The 15,867-nt window shown below is 40.7% G+C and overlaps 1 protein-coding gene across 1 annotated transcript; it reads right to left on the bottom strand.

Annotated features, from left to right (window-relative positions):
• Positions 1–1,211: 1,211 nt before the first annotated feature.
• On the bottom strand, positions 1,212–15,831 carry ttl (tubulin tyrosine ligase). Its single transcript, XM_034184808.1, has 7 exons — positions 15,235–15,831; positions 11,527–11,605; positions 11,173–11,405; positions 7,656–7,791; positions 7,288–7,557; positions 1,981–2,124; positions 1,212–1,882 (listed from the first exon to the last, which is right to left on the bottom strand). Exons 1-7 carry the CDS (start codon positions 15,401–15,403, stop codon positions 1,687–1,689), a joined length of 1,227 nt encoding a protein of 408 aa, XP_034040699.1. The 5' UTR covers positions 15,404–15,831; the 3' UTR covers positions 1,212–1,686.
• Between the last annotated feature and the right edge of the window lie 36 nt (positions 15,832–15,867).

Raw genomic sequence — 15,867 nt, 5'->3', positions numbered from 1 at the left:
ACGTACCGTAAATGCTTTTGTCCGAAGGCGAAACACGCAATTATTGACGGCATCAAGCCATGCACGGTGTCGTGCAGTGTCTCCGCTCCACACTGCGGTAAAACTGAGTAATTTTAACATTATTTTATTTTGTTTTCTTTGTGTATCATGGGATAATTTCATCACATGCAGACAGAATCACCTGATGCCTGTGGTAACTGAGATGTTAATGAATGAGCCGCTGCCGCGCTGTGACTCTTTCAACTTGGCACAAACAGCAGGCTGTTGGGGGGGGGAATCCAGGCTCCGCTGACAGCACCACAGACACCCAACCAAAGGATTACAGCTGTAGCAGACCGAGCCGGTCTCACATCGGCCTGGACATGCACACCAAGCGCTGCAACTCAGCCACCTGATGGACGACCTCCTGTGCAGAATCTGACGGTGACCTGACGGAGGAACTGTGGCACAAAGTGCCGGTGTCACAGGACCATTCTTCAGCCACGAGAAGGAAATAAAGTATTTTCACACGTTTTCCAAAATCAGGAGCCTTAATGTGGATCATTTTTCTTCAGGATGTGATGAATCCCACTAAAATGAACAAGTAAGACTTTATATTTATTGTGTGTAATGTATGAATTTACTCTGCATGAGGACTGCAGCTTTCAGCCGATCAATGGACAGCATTAATGGACGTATTTCAATTTATGAGTAAATTACAAGAAAGCCTATAAAAATCCATAAATTAGGCACATTATTGTTTAAGCGACAGTGTTCAAAGTGTATAAAAAAAAAGTAGTGGCTTATAGTCCGGAAATTACGGTAAACTCTTAACGGGCCATAGATTGGACATGCAAAATTTAGTGTTGATCAAAGTGATAGTCATATGTGATTTTAGTCACTTTAGACATGCTGTACGCTGCCCAATAGTTTCTGTATCATTCTTATGTTGACTCACTAATATGGCTACAAATAACTACAAGTAAACAGAAAAATCATAAAAATAATTCAACAAGTGTCTAAGACAGGGGTGCTCAAGTTCAGTCCTCGAGAGCTACCTTCCTGATACTCTTAGTTGTCTCCCTGCTCCAACACACCTGAATCCAATGAAAGACTTGTTAGCAGGCTTTTAATGAGCCTTTCATTGGATTCAGGTGTGTTGGAGCAGGGAGACAACTAAGAGTATCAGGAAGGTAGCTCTCGAGGACTGAACTTGAGCACCCCTGGTCTAAGACCTTAACTGCTCGATTTAATTATGTATCCCAATTGCTGTGAACTCAGTTTGTGACCAGAAATATTCTGGATGTTCCAGATCAGCAGTGCAAAGTATTTTAGATTATATGTCACAAGAACAAAAGCTAATTTGCAGCCTTTTTAATGAGATGTAAGGCACTACAGTCTCATTTGAAGTGTCTCTGCATTTTCCTGATCTCCTTTCATTTGTTAATGGAGTAGTGATGGTGCATCTTGTATGAAATATAATGTGTCCTCATTTGGAAAGTCCCAGAGAATTGATTGTTTTTTTTTTACATCACAGTCACATCTGCATTATTGGGCGATCATTTCTGCAGTTCAGAACACTGAGCAGGCGTGGCAGGGAAGGACAGATTATAGGCGTCCCAGCATTCTCTCAAATAAATTCAGACCGGGACAGAGCTCAGCTTTGAGTAGGAGGGACAAAGAAAGAGATATTCTATGAGTGTGTGCTTACAGTCGAGTGAATGGGCCCACGTGGAGGGGCGCTCTTGGTTTGGGAGAGGAGCAGGAGGACGTGGTGATCATAGAGGAAGAGGAGGAGGAAAAAGGTGAAGATGAAGCAGACGAGTCACCGGCAGTGTTTAAGCTGAAGACACTGGAAATGGCCACATCCACAATACCTTGACATAGTTCTGAATAAAGTTTCCTGAAGAAGAATAGAAGAAAAAGATTGAATATATAATATATATAATATAAGTACGAATAAGGAGATTGATTGAATATGATCAACTGAATGTTACTGACTGTGCACAGGCTGGAGCTCCATTGATCTCAATGAGCCACACTTTGAAACTCTGGTCCACCATGAAGTCAAATCCAAAAAGCTGGAAGCTGTGGTAGGACAGGTGTTTGGTGCTGATTCTTGGTTCAATGAATGTCAGGCAGCTCCTGTGAAACCAAAACGCAAAAAGATACATCCATCTATAGTGCCATATCTTTTATTTTTTATGTTGAAAGGAGTGTCAAATAAAGATCTCTTTCTTGACCTCATATTTAACTGTTGACAGCACTGTAACAGTAAAACTTGCAATTTATAACCTGCATTGTTTATAAATGTAACTATTAAATTATTTCTAACATTTTTCTAACATTGAAATTCTGTCTAAACATTTTAATTGTTAAAATTATTATTATAAGTAGTATTAGTAGCTGTAGTAAACAAAAAAGGCTTCAAAACTGGACCTTTAATCTAGGGGTGTTTATGGGGGGGGGGGGGGCACATCCTTGCCCCAAACCCCCATTCCATCTGGATTCGCCCCTGCTTTGGCATCTGAGCACAAAGAATGGGTAACATTTATTTATGCAGAAAACATGACCAGATTTACAGGTAAGAACGTTTTATTGTGTTTTCACATCACGTGGTCCTCAGAAAGAGAGTTTAGGTGCATTTGAGTGGGGAAAAAAGTGGTAGTTGTTGACGGGTCGCGGAGGATCAGCTGTTTTACCGAGAAGATACGGAGCGGCTCAGCTCAGAATTCTAAATAAAGCATAAAAAAAAGCATAAAAATCTCTTTGTAAAGCTCAGTGCAGGCGTGCTGTTGTCACCGCGCTTTAAGAGGTGAGGACGAGTTGTAACTGCCGCAGAAAACCGCGGATAAAAAGCTCACAGCTCACTTAAAGTGGGCAGTTCAGTCGAACCCCTCCTGCCCATGGACCAAGTTTAATGCTGCTATTGACCCACAATGCAAAAATAATAGTAACGCACAGTGACTTGGAGAAGTAACTTTAATCTGATCACTGATTTGGAAAGATTAACACGTTAGATTACTCGTTACTAAAAAAAGTGGTCAGATTAGAGTAATGCGTTACTAAGTAACGCGTTACCGGCATCACTGCTCACCACATACATAAACATCCTCTTTGGCCTCCATCTTCTCCTCCTGCCTGGTGGCTCCATCCTCAGCATCTCTCTCCCTATATACCCTGGGTCCCTCCTCTGCACATGTCCAAACCATCTCAATCTCGTGTTTCTGACGTCGTCTCCAAACTGTCTCACCTGAGCTGTCCCTCTGATATGTTCATTCTTAATCCTGTTCATTCTCATCACTCTCAAAGACAATCCTAACATCTTCAGCTCTGCCTCCTATCGTTTTGTTAGTGCCACTGTCTCTAAGCCATACAACATGGCTGGTCTCAGTACTGTCTTGGAGACTTTCCCCTTCACTTTTGCAGATATTTTTCAGTCACAAATCACTCCTGCCACCTTTCTCCACCCACTCCACCCTGCCTGCACTCTCTTCTTCACCTCTCTGCCACACTCTCCATTACTTTGAACAGTTGACCCCAAGTATTTAAACTTACTGTATCTGCTTTCAGCACTCGTAGACACATATTTGGATGTTGTCAAAGAAATTTGAAGTGCATTGGACAAAATCCCTAGGAGGAGTTCGTTCAAATACAACATGTGGAAATCATTTCAAAATGAGAAGAAAATTCAAAATGGCCGACTTTCTGTTTGGAGTAGACTCATGGTGCGAAAGACTTTTTTGTACGCCTATGCAAGTCACACGTGTACCAATTTTCATCTCCTTACTCCAAAAAAACCCCTATGTGGAGGGGTTTTTGAAAGTTTCAAGGGGGTGCTATTGAGGCATTTTGCCCCGCCCATGGGCGACGCCCCTATGAATTGTAAGAGGTTGTCGTGCTCGACCTGTTTATCAATTTTCATGATGATGTGACAAAATTAAAGCCGTCAAAAGGAAGAACGTAATTTCATGGCGAATGGTCAATATTCGGCACGCCGCCACACGGACGCCATTACTCGTAACTTCACGGCGTTCATCGCCTACGTTCACCAATTTCTTCTGCATGTTTTAGAAGTGGAATGAAGTTGATTGTGTTAAGTATGTGACATCAGGACCTCTTAAAGTAAAAATAGGACCTTTCCCGCCACCACCGGAGGGCACTATGGCACAGGTGGGAACTTAAGATATGTAGACGTTCAGGGCAGAGCCCTCATCATGTCCAGCAAGTTTGAAGGATCTACGATGAAGTATGTGGGCGTGACAGCCGTTCGAAGTGAAATGGCGTGCTCCGAAAAGCTCGCCAAAGTTTGACGACCCCTAGCGGCCACGCCTTTTGAGTTAATTAGAATCTTTTGATAACCTTTGATCACCATTGTGTTGTGATGATTTTGACCAAATTTGAAGACGATCGGATGAAATCCCTAGGACGAGTTCGTTCAAATGTAAGTAGTGGAAAAGGCCAAAAATGGCAAAAATTTGCTCAAAATCGAAACTTAAAATAAAAATGGCCGACTTCCTGTCGATATTTCACCATGACAGTAAGAGACTTTTTTGTGCGTCCTGGCATGGTAAATATGTGTACCGAATTTCGTGAGGCTACGACAAAAAAAGCCCAATGCGGAGGGGTTTTTGAAAATTTCTAGGTGGCGCTATTTCGCGATTTTTCTGTGACCATGTGCGACGCCCCCAAAATATCGAATTTTGGATCCGGCTGGATGACTTTGGAAAGTTTGTTGAGTTTTTCAGCATGGGAAGAGGCCGAAATTTTGATTTCAAGAGTGAGAATAATAATAATAATAATAAATAATAATAATAAACAGCGCAATTACAATAGGGTCCTCGTAGGACGTTGCCTACTCGGGCCCTAATAATAATAATAATAATAATAATAATAATAAACAGCGCAATTACAATAGCGCTGTTACAATAGGGTCCTCGTAGGACGTTGCCTACTCGGGCCCTAATAATAATAATAATAATAATAATAATAATAATAATAAACAGCGCAATTACAATAGGGTCCTCGTAGGACGCTGCCTACTCGGGCCCTAATAATAATAACTGTCCAGGCCTCCCTTGTAAAAGAGATCTAAATCCCAATGGGACTAACCTGGTTAAAGAAATATTAAATAATAATAAAAGTAACTTGTATGAAGAGACATACATTTCTTACATTGTAACATGATACATGCAATCTTTGTTTTTCAAAAGCATTGTGTGAGGAGTTATTCTGAACACACAAATGTGCTCGTAACTATACTGCCACCAAGTCACAGAGGAGGGCAGAGGTTATGTGATGCACCCTTTCCATTTCTCTGTTTGTGGATGCAAAAACTTAAAATGTGTTTGGCAATAACAATACATTCATTAATTTTTTCAGCCTCTTATCTGGGTCCAAGTCGCGGTAGCAGCAGAGTAAGCAGCTCATCCACACGTCCCTATCCTCAGCTAAGTCCTGTAACTCCTCCTGGGAGATCCCATGGTGTTCCCAAGCCACCTGGGAAACATAATCTCTCCAGCATCTCTTGGATCTTCCCCAGGGCTTCCTCCTGGTTGGACATGCCTGGAAGACCTCCTTAGGGAGATGACCAGGGGGCAACAATAATAATAATAATAATGATAAGCTGTCCACTTAACTGTGCATGAATTGGATAAAAGAGGGGTTTCCCTGAGGAAAAACAGGCGTCTCAGAGACGGACTTATTCCTGAAAAGAGGTCAAATTACACATGGCTCAAAATACACTTCATTAGTCTATATACAAGCAGCCAGACGTAGCCTTTGGAAATTAAATAATGTGACAAGCAAATTTCAAGTTACACTTCAAAACCATAATTATGTTCAGAGGTGCCCAATTGTTTTTTTGTCTGAAGGGCAACAAATTAACCTGGATGGAGGGCTGTGGGCCAAAAACAAATGTTGATATATTGTAGTGATAATTACATTAATACAATAAAATGTATAATATTGGGTAGAAAATTAACATTCCAAATCAAAAACAAAATTTTGAAATAAGACAACCCACTTATTCAGAGAGGCTGGAGCATATTACAGAGGTCATTAGGCGAGAGGTGGGGTACACCCTGGACAGGCTGCCAGTCTATCACAACGCCTACACATTTAAACAGATAAACTCATTCACACTCCGACTCACCTATGGTCAATATGGAGTGACAAATTCACCTAAGCTGCAGGTCTTTGTGTAACGGAGGCCAACAGGAGAAGCTGCGGCATATGTACAGTAGTTTGTAAATCTTGCTCCCCAGTTCCAAGAGACAATGTGGTGACAGACACTGGAGCCCATGGGTTTTATCCTCGTGGTTGGAGTGCCTACCTCCCATCCAGGAGACGAGGATTTCAAGCCCAGAGTGGGACACAGTGAAAGAACACACTGCAGGTTACATTTGGAAGTGGGAGGTAGCCGGAGCACCCAGAGGGAACCCATGCAAACAGAAGGACAACATGCAAACTCCATACAGAAAGGACCAGGTCCGTAGACAACCTGGGGACTTGTCGCTTTAAGGCAACAGTGCTAACCACTAAGCCACCGTACTGCCAATTTCGAAATAATAAATACACAGATGCATAATGTACTCAACAGTCATTTATTAATTTGTTAATTGTCATAGCAAGCCAAAATGGCTGGGGTGCAAACGTGGTCCACAGGCCCTACATTGGTAAGTCCTTAACCCCCTCCCCAGGAATTAATAATGTATTCTGATTCCTATTTGAAAGAGGCAGAGAAAGAAGACAGAACTCTGTTTCAGCTCCAAACTCCCTTTCACAGGGTTGTGTTGATTTGTGACCGAATTAACAGTTGTTAAACTATCAGAAAAAACTGGTTATTTCTCTGATTTAGTAAGCATCACTGCAGAAACATTCTCAGTCTCTCTCACAGACCACATTCACTGCACACCTCACTCAAAGACCTCTTTCACGCTTTTTATGTTTCGTGGCTCAATTCATATAAAATCCTTTATGCAAGGTTTGTGGAGGCTTGACCTGTTATTTGAGATTTTGAAACGACTCTTCGGTAATCCAGAAACCAATGTCTTATTTATGTGGCTTAGTACATTCATATATCTGCCTGACACCACACCTGCTTCTAATCCAGCATCACCATTCATTAGGTGGCAGATATGCCTATGGGATATTAGGGAAAACAAAGTTGGTTTTCAATTGATCTTGTACATCAAAGCTCACCAGATGTAAAAGGGTTTACCCTCATTATACCTGTATGTTCTTAATCTGGTAAGATACAAGATGTTAGCATTGAGTTTTGGTTGGTATGAACATAGAAGGACTTACTTTATGATATGCTTGATTTGAGGTAATATGGTTGTTTCCAAGGAGACATTATGAGTGTTCAGCAAATACTGCCTGAACTCATTAAAGAACATTTCATTCCCCTCCTCATATCGGCCGTAGTTCTGTGAGTGCTGCTTCTGAATGCAGTGATTGGTCAGGTGACTGGTCATATCCTGTAGATCAGAGCTGTTGTAGGGTTCTGAGGAAGTCCGCAACACGCCCTCCCGGTATAAATAGATATTATATTGATGGTCCAACATCACCCAGCTCCTGGAAATGCAACCGCAGAAACAGTAAAAAAAATCAGTTACAATATCCAGACAAAGTAGCACATTCTCTCAGTGTGTGATGAGCCACACATCACTTGCCTGATGTCAAACTTCCGATGTCCTGGCTCCAGCAGTAGAGGTTTTTCCAAGTACTTCTGAATAACATGAACCTGTTCCTGATTATCAATGTACTCCAGCAACTCATTTGCATCATGGGATATCAATATACCAGCACCTGTGGCAGTATTACAATAGGTCAAACAACTTATACTAAGCACTGGACAAAAGTACTCACAGCACTTCACTTTTTCCACATTTTGTTATGTTACAGACTTATTCCAAAATGGAAGAGTTTTTTTTCTCCTCAAAATTCTACACACAATACCCCATAATGGCAATGTGATAAAAGGTCAGGTTTTTATTTTTTGCTAATTTATTAAAAAAAAACAACAACAACAAAAAAAAAAAACTAAGAAGTCATGTGTACATAAGTATTTACAGTCTTTACCATCAAGTTCAAAATTGAGCTCAGGTGCATCCTGTTTCCACTGATCATCCTTGAGATGTTTCTACAGCTTAATTGGAGTCCACCTGGGGTAAATTCAGCTGACTGGACATGATTTGGAAAGGCACACACCTGTCTACATTAGAGTGGTTAAAAAAAATAAAAGTTGGAAATTCATTACTCTCACCCCTTCATTTTATGATGCTTTGGGAAAAAAAAAAAGCCTGCCAAATATTTTTGTCATACATTAATATTTAGAGGTAGCACATCATAGCTGAAGGTTGTAAATATATCAATTATCGCTGCCCGAGTGCCCGTGCAATAGGTTATCCATTATCCAGTATCTAATCACATCACTTATAAAGAGGATAGAAATTAACCACCTGAGTGTAACTAAAGTATAATTTTATATTCAATTTAAAACTATACCTGGGTTTAAATATTTCTCTCTTCTTTCAAAACAACATACTTTCAAAAATGTTATTTTAGGTTACAAGCTGAAAATTTTGCTTCAATTCACAGCTTCTTTTCTTTCAGATCTTTGGTGATGGTGAATCTAACATGAGATAAATGTAAAAAGAGACACTTGCTGACTTAACATGCTTAACCATTAACTGGAAACTTCAGTAAAACATGTCAGCTACTAGAAGTAGAACATTTGTATACCTTATTGGTTCCACCGACTGAAATAAAGGGGGGAAAAATTGCCCTCACATGGGACATCAGGATGTCCTAACAATGATAAAGTTTGAAGATGACAGACAGTTCCTACTTGCTCAGTGAGAGAAAGGTAGAGGATGCATGACAGGCATAGATAAAATACAAACTGCCAAAGAACAAAGAGCAGAAAAAAGGAAAGCTGCAGAAGCAAAATACAAAGAGAAATTGGAGGAGCCTGGACCATCTAATGTCTCACTACCTGACACTGTCTCCAGCCAGAGTGAAGAGAACACAGAAAGTCCAGATGAAGAATTTGTTATGCCAGTGCCACAAAAAGCCAGTAAAATTAAAGCTGTTGTAACACCAGGACTTGCAGCAGCACTGGATAGGACCAAAACAACAGACAGAAGTGCCACCTATATTCTGACTGAAACGGCAGCAAGTCTTGGTCATGATGCAAGCAACTTAAATATCATTATCATGTAAAAGATGTTCTCTTATGTTACACAGCTGTATAATTGGTTCTTGTGCTGATTCATACATTTTTGAATATTAAGTACTGCAAGGCATAAAGAATATTATCATTTGGAGCGAGATCAAAATATATGTGGAAATATATAAAGCATAGACTTATTTAAATTTATCAATAATGAAACAGTATTTCATCAATAAAATGAAAATGCAATGTTTGATTGTTACAAAATCTTCGCTACCCCAGTATGTAGGTATTGTAGGAGAAGAACTGCATCTCACAATTCATGTTTTAGTGTTAACTATTTTATGGGATATGAAAAGATTTGATTTTCCAATGTATTGCCATAATTTCTGTCCTGACATATCAATATTAAACTGACAGAAATAATTTGGAAATATCTGGAAATGACCATACTATATGACAAAGTTATTGCCAGCAAAATCTTTAAGGGCTGTGTGCTACCAGTAAAAATTATGAAATTGTACATGATGTGTTTGTAAATTTAGAGGGTGAGACTTGAAGTTTTTTGAAAAAAAAATTTTGACCATTTTTATGGACCACCCTAGTCTACATATAAGGTGTGAATACGTATGGACATGTGATGCTTTAATTTTTTATTTTAAATAAATTTGCCAAAAAAAAAAAAAAAAAAGTAAATTCTCATGTTGTCATTATGGGGTGTTGTGAGTAGAATTTAGAGGGAAAAGTGAGTTTACTCCATTTTGAAATAAGGCTGTAACATAACAAAATGTGGAAAAAGAGAAGCTCTGTGAATACTTTTTGGATGCACTGTAAATACTTGTACACCCAGACAAATAAGGTAGTGTTTAAATATAGGAGGGGAAAAAAAGAGTTTTTGCCAACGAGACCTTTTCAAACTACGTATATGAAATGTTTTGGGGTTTGCAAAAGAATATCTTTGGTAAATGTTTGTAATCAGGTCGGGTCTGGGAGCATGAACTGATGCCACATGTCATTACATGATCCACCACCCCATGGAACTGCCCATAGTCCTGACCGGCAACCACTCAGGCAGGCAACCAGTCCATCCAAACCTCCTAAAAGTAGGGCAACCAAGTGAAGCTTGGGTATGACCTTAGCCTTTTCTGGTTGGGGTCCTGAACACTGAGGTATCTGTGCAATGCATGTGGTGCACGAGCAAAATGCTGCAGATTGACTTATGGACATCCACATATTTTCTTCAGATGCATTCCAATGATCCCCCCCAACCACACACACACACACACACACACACACACACACACACACACACACACACACACACACACACACACACACACACACACACACACACACACACACACACACACACACACACACACACACAATAACACAGTGGTTCCACAGGCAGGGCCTAAAATGCAGCCACAGATACCCCACATAAACCTAAATATCCCAAACAGCCATTCAGAATACAAGTAATTTTAACAATTCCTGGAATATTTTGGTATTTTTAAAGTTGTGAGGTTTAAGCTCACAATTCCACCAGTCAGTGTTATGATGTTATGTGTTCATTGCGGTTTTGTTCCATTATGCACAAGGCTTCAGATCCCAGCAGCAGCCTTTCAGAATTGCAGCATCCATTTATGACTGATTATTTTTGTGCTTCTACCATGGGTGAGTAGTCTATGTAATTAGATGCATTCTTTTTTGTGCAGTATGCTTAAATTTTATTTAATGTTGCTATGAATTGTGGGCAGATGGACACTTTACCATGACATTAGCGCCTTGCTCCAGATAAGCTAAATAAAAAAAGATGTTTTTTCCGTGTGAAACAATTAGGACACACACCAAATAAATAAATAAATAAATAATAAATAAATAAATAAATGCTCTGATGAGCCTGCATTGGTTTGTCTTCAAATACAGGTGTTTCTCACAAACATGACTCAATGGCATCACATGAATACAAAGTACAGTAAGTAAAGCACATGAACATCCATAACATAATTTACCTTTAGCTCCAGCAGATGACTTGGCGATCCACACTGTTCCCTCCCCACTTTCCTTTTTAAGATGATAGGAAGCCAAGAACACTTCCCGCTCATCAGTCTTGGGATTGTTCTTTAGATGACTAATGCCATTCTCCGCTGGAGCAACTGGAGTTTTGAGGTCAGTGGGATAGATGATGTACGATTCCGGGAACCAGTTAGAAAAATCGGAGAGTTCTTTGCTGGTCTTTATCAGCCTGTGTAACAAACTATTATTAGTAGTGCCAGTGAGCTAATTACTTCTTTTCTGAAAAATATATTTTTAAAAGATTATAAACAACAAGTACAGATGTTTAATTTCAAAAAGTAGATACACACTTGACCAAAGAAGCCTTTCTGCAAAGCTTGTCTGCCCCTCTGTAGTAATTTACCAGCTGCACCAGCCCTGGTTCATGACCTATAAATTCAGATTTAAAAAAAAAAAGATTTATGTTGCATTATTTTCACTGGTACACCAAAAACTGTACATCAAAATAACACGAACACTTGTAAAAGGTCTGTTACAGGGGCGTAGTCAGAATTTTCTGGAGTGGTGGGATCAGCCTGGTGAGTTTTAAATCCATGCACGCATCCACAATTATTATTTACAGTAGGTTGTGCATTAAATATTATTGCCTTTAATTATGACCATATTAACCTTTGATTTTGTGTCTCTTGGTTTTTATAATTTGCAGATATACGAGGTCTATTAGAAAAGTATCCGACATTATTTTTTTCAAAAACCATATGGATTTGAATCACGTGTGATTACATCAGACATGCTTGAACCCTCGTAGGCATGCAAGAGTTTTTTTCACGCCTGTCGGTTACGTCATTCGCCTGTGGGCAGTCTTTGAGTGAGGAGTGTCCCACCCTCTCATCGAATTTTTCATTGTTTAGGAATGGCTCAGAGACTGCTGCTTTGTTTGATCAAAATTTTTTCAAAACTGTAAGGCACAACTGAGTGGACATCATTTGATAAATTCAGCTGGTTTTCGGTAAAAATTTTAACGGCTGATGAGAGATTTGGGTCTGTAAGTGTCGCTTTAAGGACGGCCCACGGCGCCTGATGGCGATCTGCGCTTCGAGGCGGCAGCGTCTCGCCGTTTCAAGTTGAAAACTTCCACATTTCAGGCTCTGTTGACCCAGTAAGTCGTCAGAGAACAGAGAACTTTCAGAAGAAGTCGGCATGAGGAGTTTATTCGGACATTCCATTATTAACGGACATTTTGTAATGAAAGAACGTGTGGGCAGAGTCGCATGTCGGGCCGGACCCGACCGCAGGGGGTTGCGACAGGAAAAACACCTCCGTTGGAAACCTTAACGGGCAAGTTGGAACATGCCCAGCTGTTAAACAATTTCTCAGTTACTCACTTGTTGAAAGCCATCAAAAGCCGCCTGAATTTTACAAATGGCTTTCAACACGGAGGTGTTTTTCCTGTCGCGGCGCACACAGATTTGCCGAGTCGTCACGGAAACGACTCGGTGAATTTGCACGCACGTCTTTCATTACAAAATGTCCTTAAACAGTGGAATGTCCGCATAAAGTCCTCATGCCGGCCTCTTCTGAATCTTTTCTGTTCTCTCACGACGTCCTGGGTGAATTAAGCCTTAAATTAGGATGTTTTCAGGTCAAAACAGGCCGACGATGGCGCCTGGAAGCGCTGCGCGACGTCCCGCTCCGTGGGAAGTCCTTACACCGACAGAAACACCCCATAATCTCTCTTTTAAACTTTTCACCGAAAACTAGCTTAATTTCTCGAATAGTGTCCACTCGGATATTCGCCACAGGTCCAGAAAAATTTTTGATAAAGCAACGCGCGCCGTCTCGAGCAGCGTGTGAAACAACGGAATTCAGCCGAGAGCGGGATCACATCTCACTCAAGGCCTGCCCACAGGGAAATGACGTCACCGACGCGTGAAAAAACTCACGCATGCGCACGAGGGTTCAAGCATGATTGGTGTAATCGCACGTCATTCAAATCCATAGTTTTTTTTTTTAAATAAAAAGGTAGGATACTTTTCTGATAGACCTCGTATTCAGTAAATAACGTATTATAAACTTTTACATAAAGTCTCCCACCACAAAGACGTTATCTGTGGTCCTCACAGTTTGGAGATGAGATGTCGTGTTAAGTGTTGTGAACATGTGTTTGGGGTTCATTCACTTGGGCCCACACCAAGAACTTTCTCAAACACAGACTGATGCCAGAGTGACACAAATACACCTATGGCTTGGTCAAATAAAAAGGTAAAGGATGTGAATATTCTCTAGCAAGTGCAAAAGTACATGTAATACAGCTTATTCTGCTGTTGGTGAGGGTTTGAGGAAATGTTTGTCTGACAGAGACACAGAAAAACAAAAACAATGACCCACTTTGAGAATTTACTGGCAACGTAAGTGAAAACATACCAGACTTGTTCTGGTGCCATCTCTGGGCACGTTTGAGAATAAACCTATAGTATATTCAAACTGTAATTCTTTAGAAACACAGGACTCCAAGTCTGAAAAGTTGGGTAGAAGTCCTAGCCTGGATTCTGGTTCCCCTGTTTTTCAACATTGAAAATCCCCATTACAGTGGTCCCTCGTTTATCGCGGGAGTTACGTTCTAAAAATAACCCGCAATAAGCGAAATCCGCGAAGTAGTCAGCGCTATTTTTTGCAATTATTATAGATGTTTTAAGGCTGTAAAACCCCTCACTACACACTTTATACACTTTTCTCAAACAGGCATTAACATTTTCTCACTTTTCTCTCCTGTGTAAACACTGTCGTTTTTCTTCTGGACGAGAAGATTATAAACAGACACATGCAGAACTCTCCCTTCGCTCACTGCCTCCGGAGGTACGGATGCGGGACCCACAAAGAATCCAAGTCCTCTCTTGGTGGCCACGGAGCTCTGCGGCTGCGGTCAACATCCACATCAAAACAGCGAGCGTAGTTTCTGGACCTGTTGCCAGATTTGGCACAGCTCCGCACAGCAGACAGGAGGGCGGTGAGTGCCCCGCTGCTGCGTTTACCAAGCCCGCAGACTCAGTAAGCGCATCGGAGGCAGTGAGAGCAATCTCGGTGATGCCGGCCAGTGCTGCGACTGGCCCACCTGATAAGGACGCAGAACACAATGCGCAGTTTAAAAAAAAGCATGCAAAATTGCACTAAAAAATCCACGAAACTGTGAGGCCGCGAAAGGTGAACCGCGTTATAGCGAGGGACCACTGTACTGCCAACTGTGAGGTAATTCAACATGATGCCATTCTGTTGTGACATCATGATCTCATGCTGTTGTGTTTATTTTCTTTCAAGACAATGTTCCAAAACACTGTGTGGCTCTTTAGTCAAAAATACTCATCACGTACACTACTAAAACACATCTCTGATAAGACCATTTCACACATAAACAGAAAACATCACATTAGTCAAAGTTAGCCAAAAATTTTCTTATCATTCAGGTTCTCATTGTTAGATACATATCAAAAATCATGACAAATGTCAATCAGTGTTATCCAGAACACATGATGCACTCAAATTTCTTAATTTTTCACAGCCTAGAGATATTCAGTTTACTGCCAAATAGCTCACGTTCTTTCACAATGATTGCGTGCAAACATGTAATTTCTGTTCAGTCTGTTCAGTTATTTTATTATAAAGCACTTTGAGCTTCTGATGCAGATGAAAAAGTGCCATATAAACACAGTTCATTTATTTCAACTTCTATCCCAGTCATTCAAAACATTTCACCAATTCTTGTTTTTCTGTCAACTCATCCCTCACAAACAAAATTTCTTCTGCACTCTTGAGAATTTTAATTATTTTTTCTCCCCCCTTTCACATGACGGATCATCTAGTTGTCATTTTTGCAGTCATCCAAGTTGTAGAACGTTTCTCATATGTGCCCAAGGGAATAACTCCCATAATGGATAGAAAAGCAGGTGCAGGGGTGCCACGAGTGCATCAGCCCTGGAGATGATGCACTGGGGTGGTCCCCCTGTGCCTACGCCCTGTATTGTCACCATCATATGGAACAAAGAAAGTGATAGTTTATTTACCTAACCAACCAAAGGGCAGTCTGTTCCGTTCACCGAGCATTAAGTTGAATCTGGGATTGTCTCTTTTGAGCCTTCTCCACTTTCCGGTTGAGAGGAGGATTTTGGAAACCTCTGCGTAAACGGTGCTGTTGTCATCGCGGGAAACAAAGGTGTACATCGGACCATTCATAGTGACAAAATTAACTGGAAGGGTGTGGAAATAACTGGAAATAGTTATCCAGCTAGTTTCGAGGCTGCACTCTTCCAGGCAGACTTTGCCATGAAGAAAATTCTGTCAAATCCGTGCATTAAGTGAGGAACATGTAACAATAACTAAAAATTAGTTGGAGGTACTCTGCAAACTTGATATTACACACAGTATTATTAATTTAAAGATCCACGACCCGACACCACATAGGGTGTGACAGATTAGCTAACGGACCACCGCCACAGCTAACAGCTATATCCAAAAAGAAATAAAAAATAGCGCTCCAAAGACCACCGCCTACAAATTACTGATAAGATCTTTTATGATAGCTAACTTATCTAAACGCCACGTTTGTTAAAATCAGATTTTCACACATTCTTCATCCCCGACGGCTTCATTCTCTGGAGGCAGCAGCCTCTGCCGTTTGACGCAAAAATCCAAACAAG

This window comes from Thalassophryne amazonica, chromosome 13, assembly GCF_902500255.1.
Source record: "Thalassophryne amazonica chromosome 13, fThaAma1.1, whole genome shotgun sequence".
NCBI classification, from domain to species: Eukaryota; Metazoa; Chordata; class Actinopteri; order Batrachoidiformes; family Batrachoididae; genus Thalassophryne; species Thalassophryne amazonica.
The sequence above is the reverse complement of the archived record's forward strand: the minus strand, read 5'-3'. Positions and strand labels throughout refer to the sequence as shown.

Coding starts and splice junctions, on each gene's coding strand:
- ttl (XM_034184808.1), bottom strand. CDS start 15,403: ATGAATGGTCCGATGTACACCTTTGTTTCCCGCGATGACAACAGCACC. Junction 11,406..11,526: donor AGAAAGGCTTCTTTGGTCAA/GTGTGTATCTAC, acceptor TTTGTTACACAG/GCTGATAAAGACCAGCAAAG. Junction 2,125..7,287: donor CAAATCAAGCATATCATAAA/GTAAGTCCTTCT, acceptor TTGGTTTCACAG/GAGCTGCCTGACATTCATTG.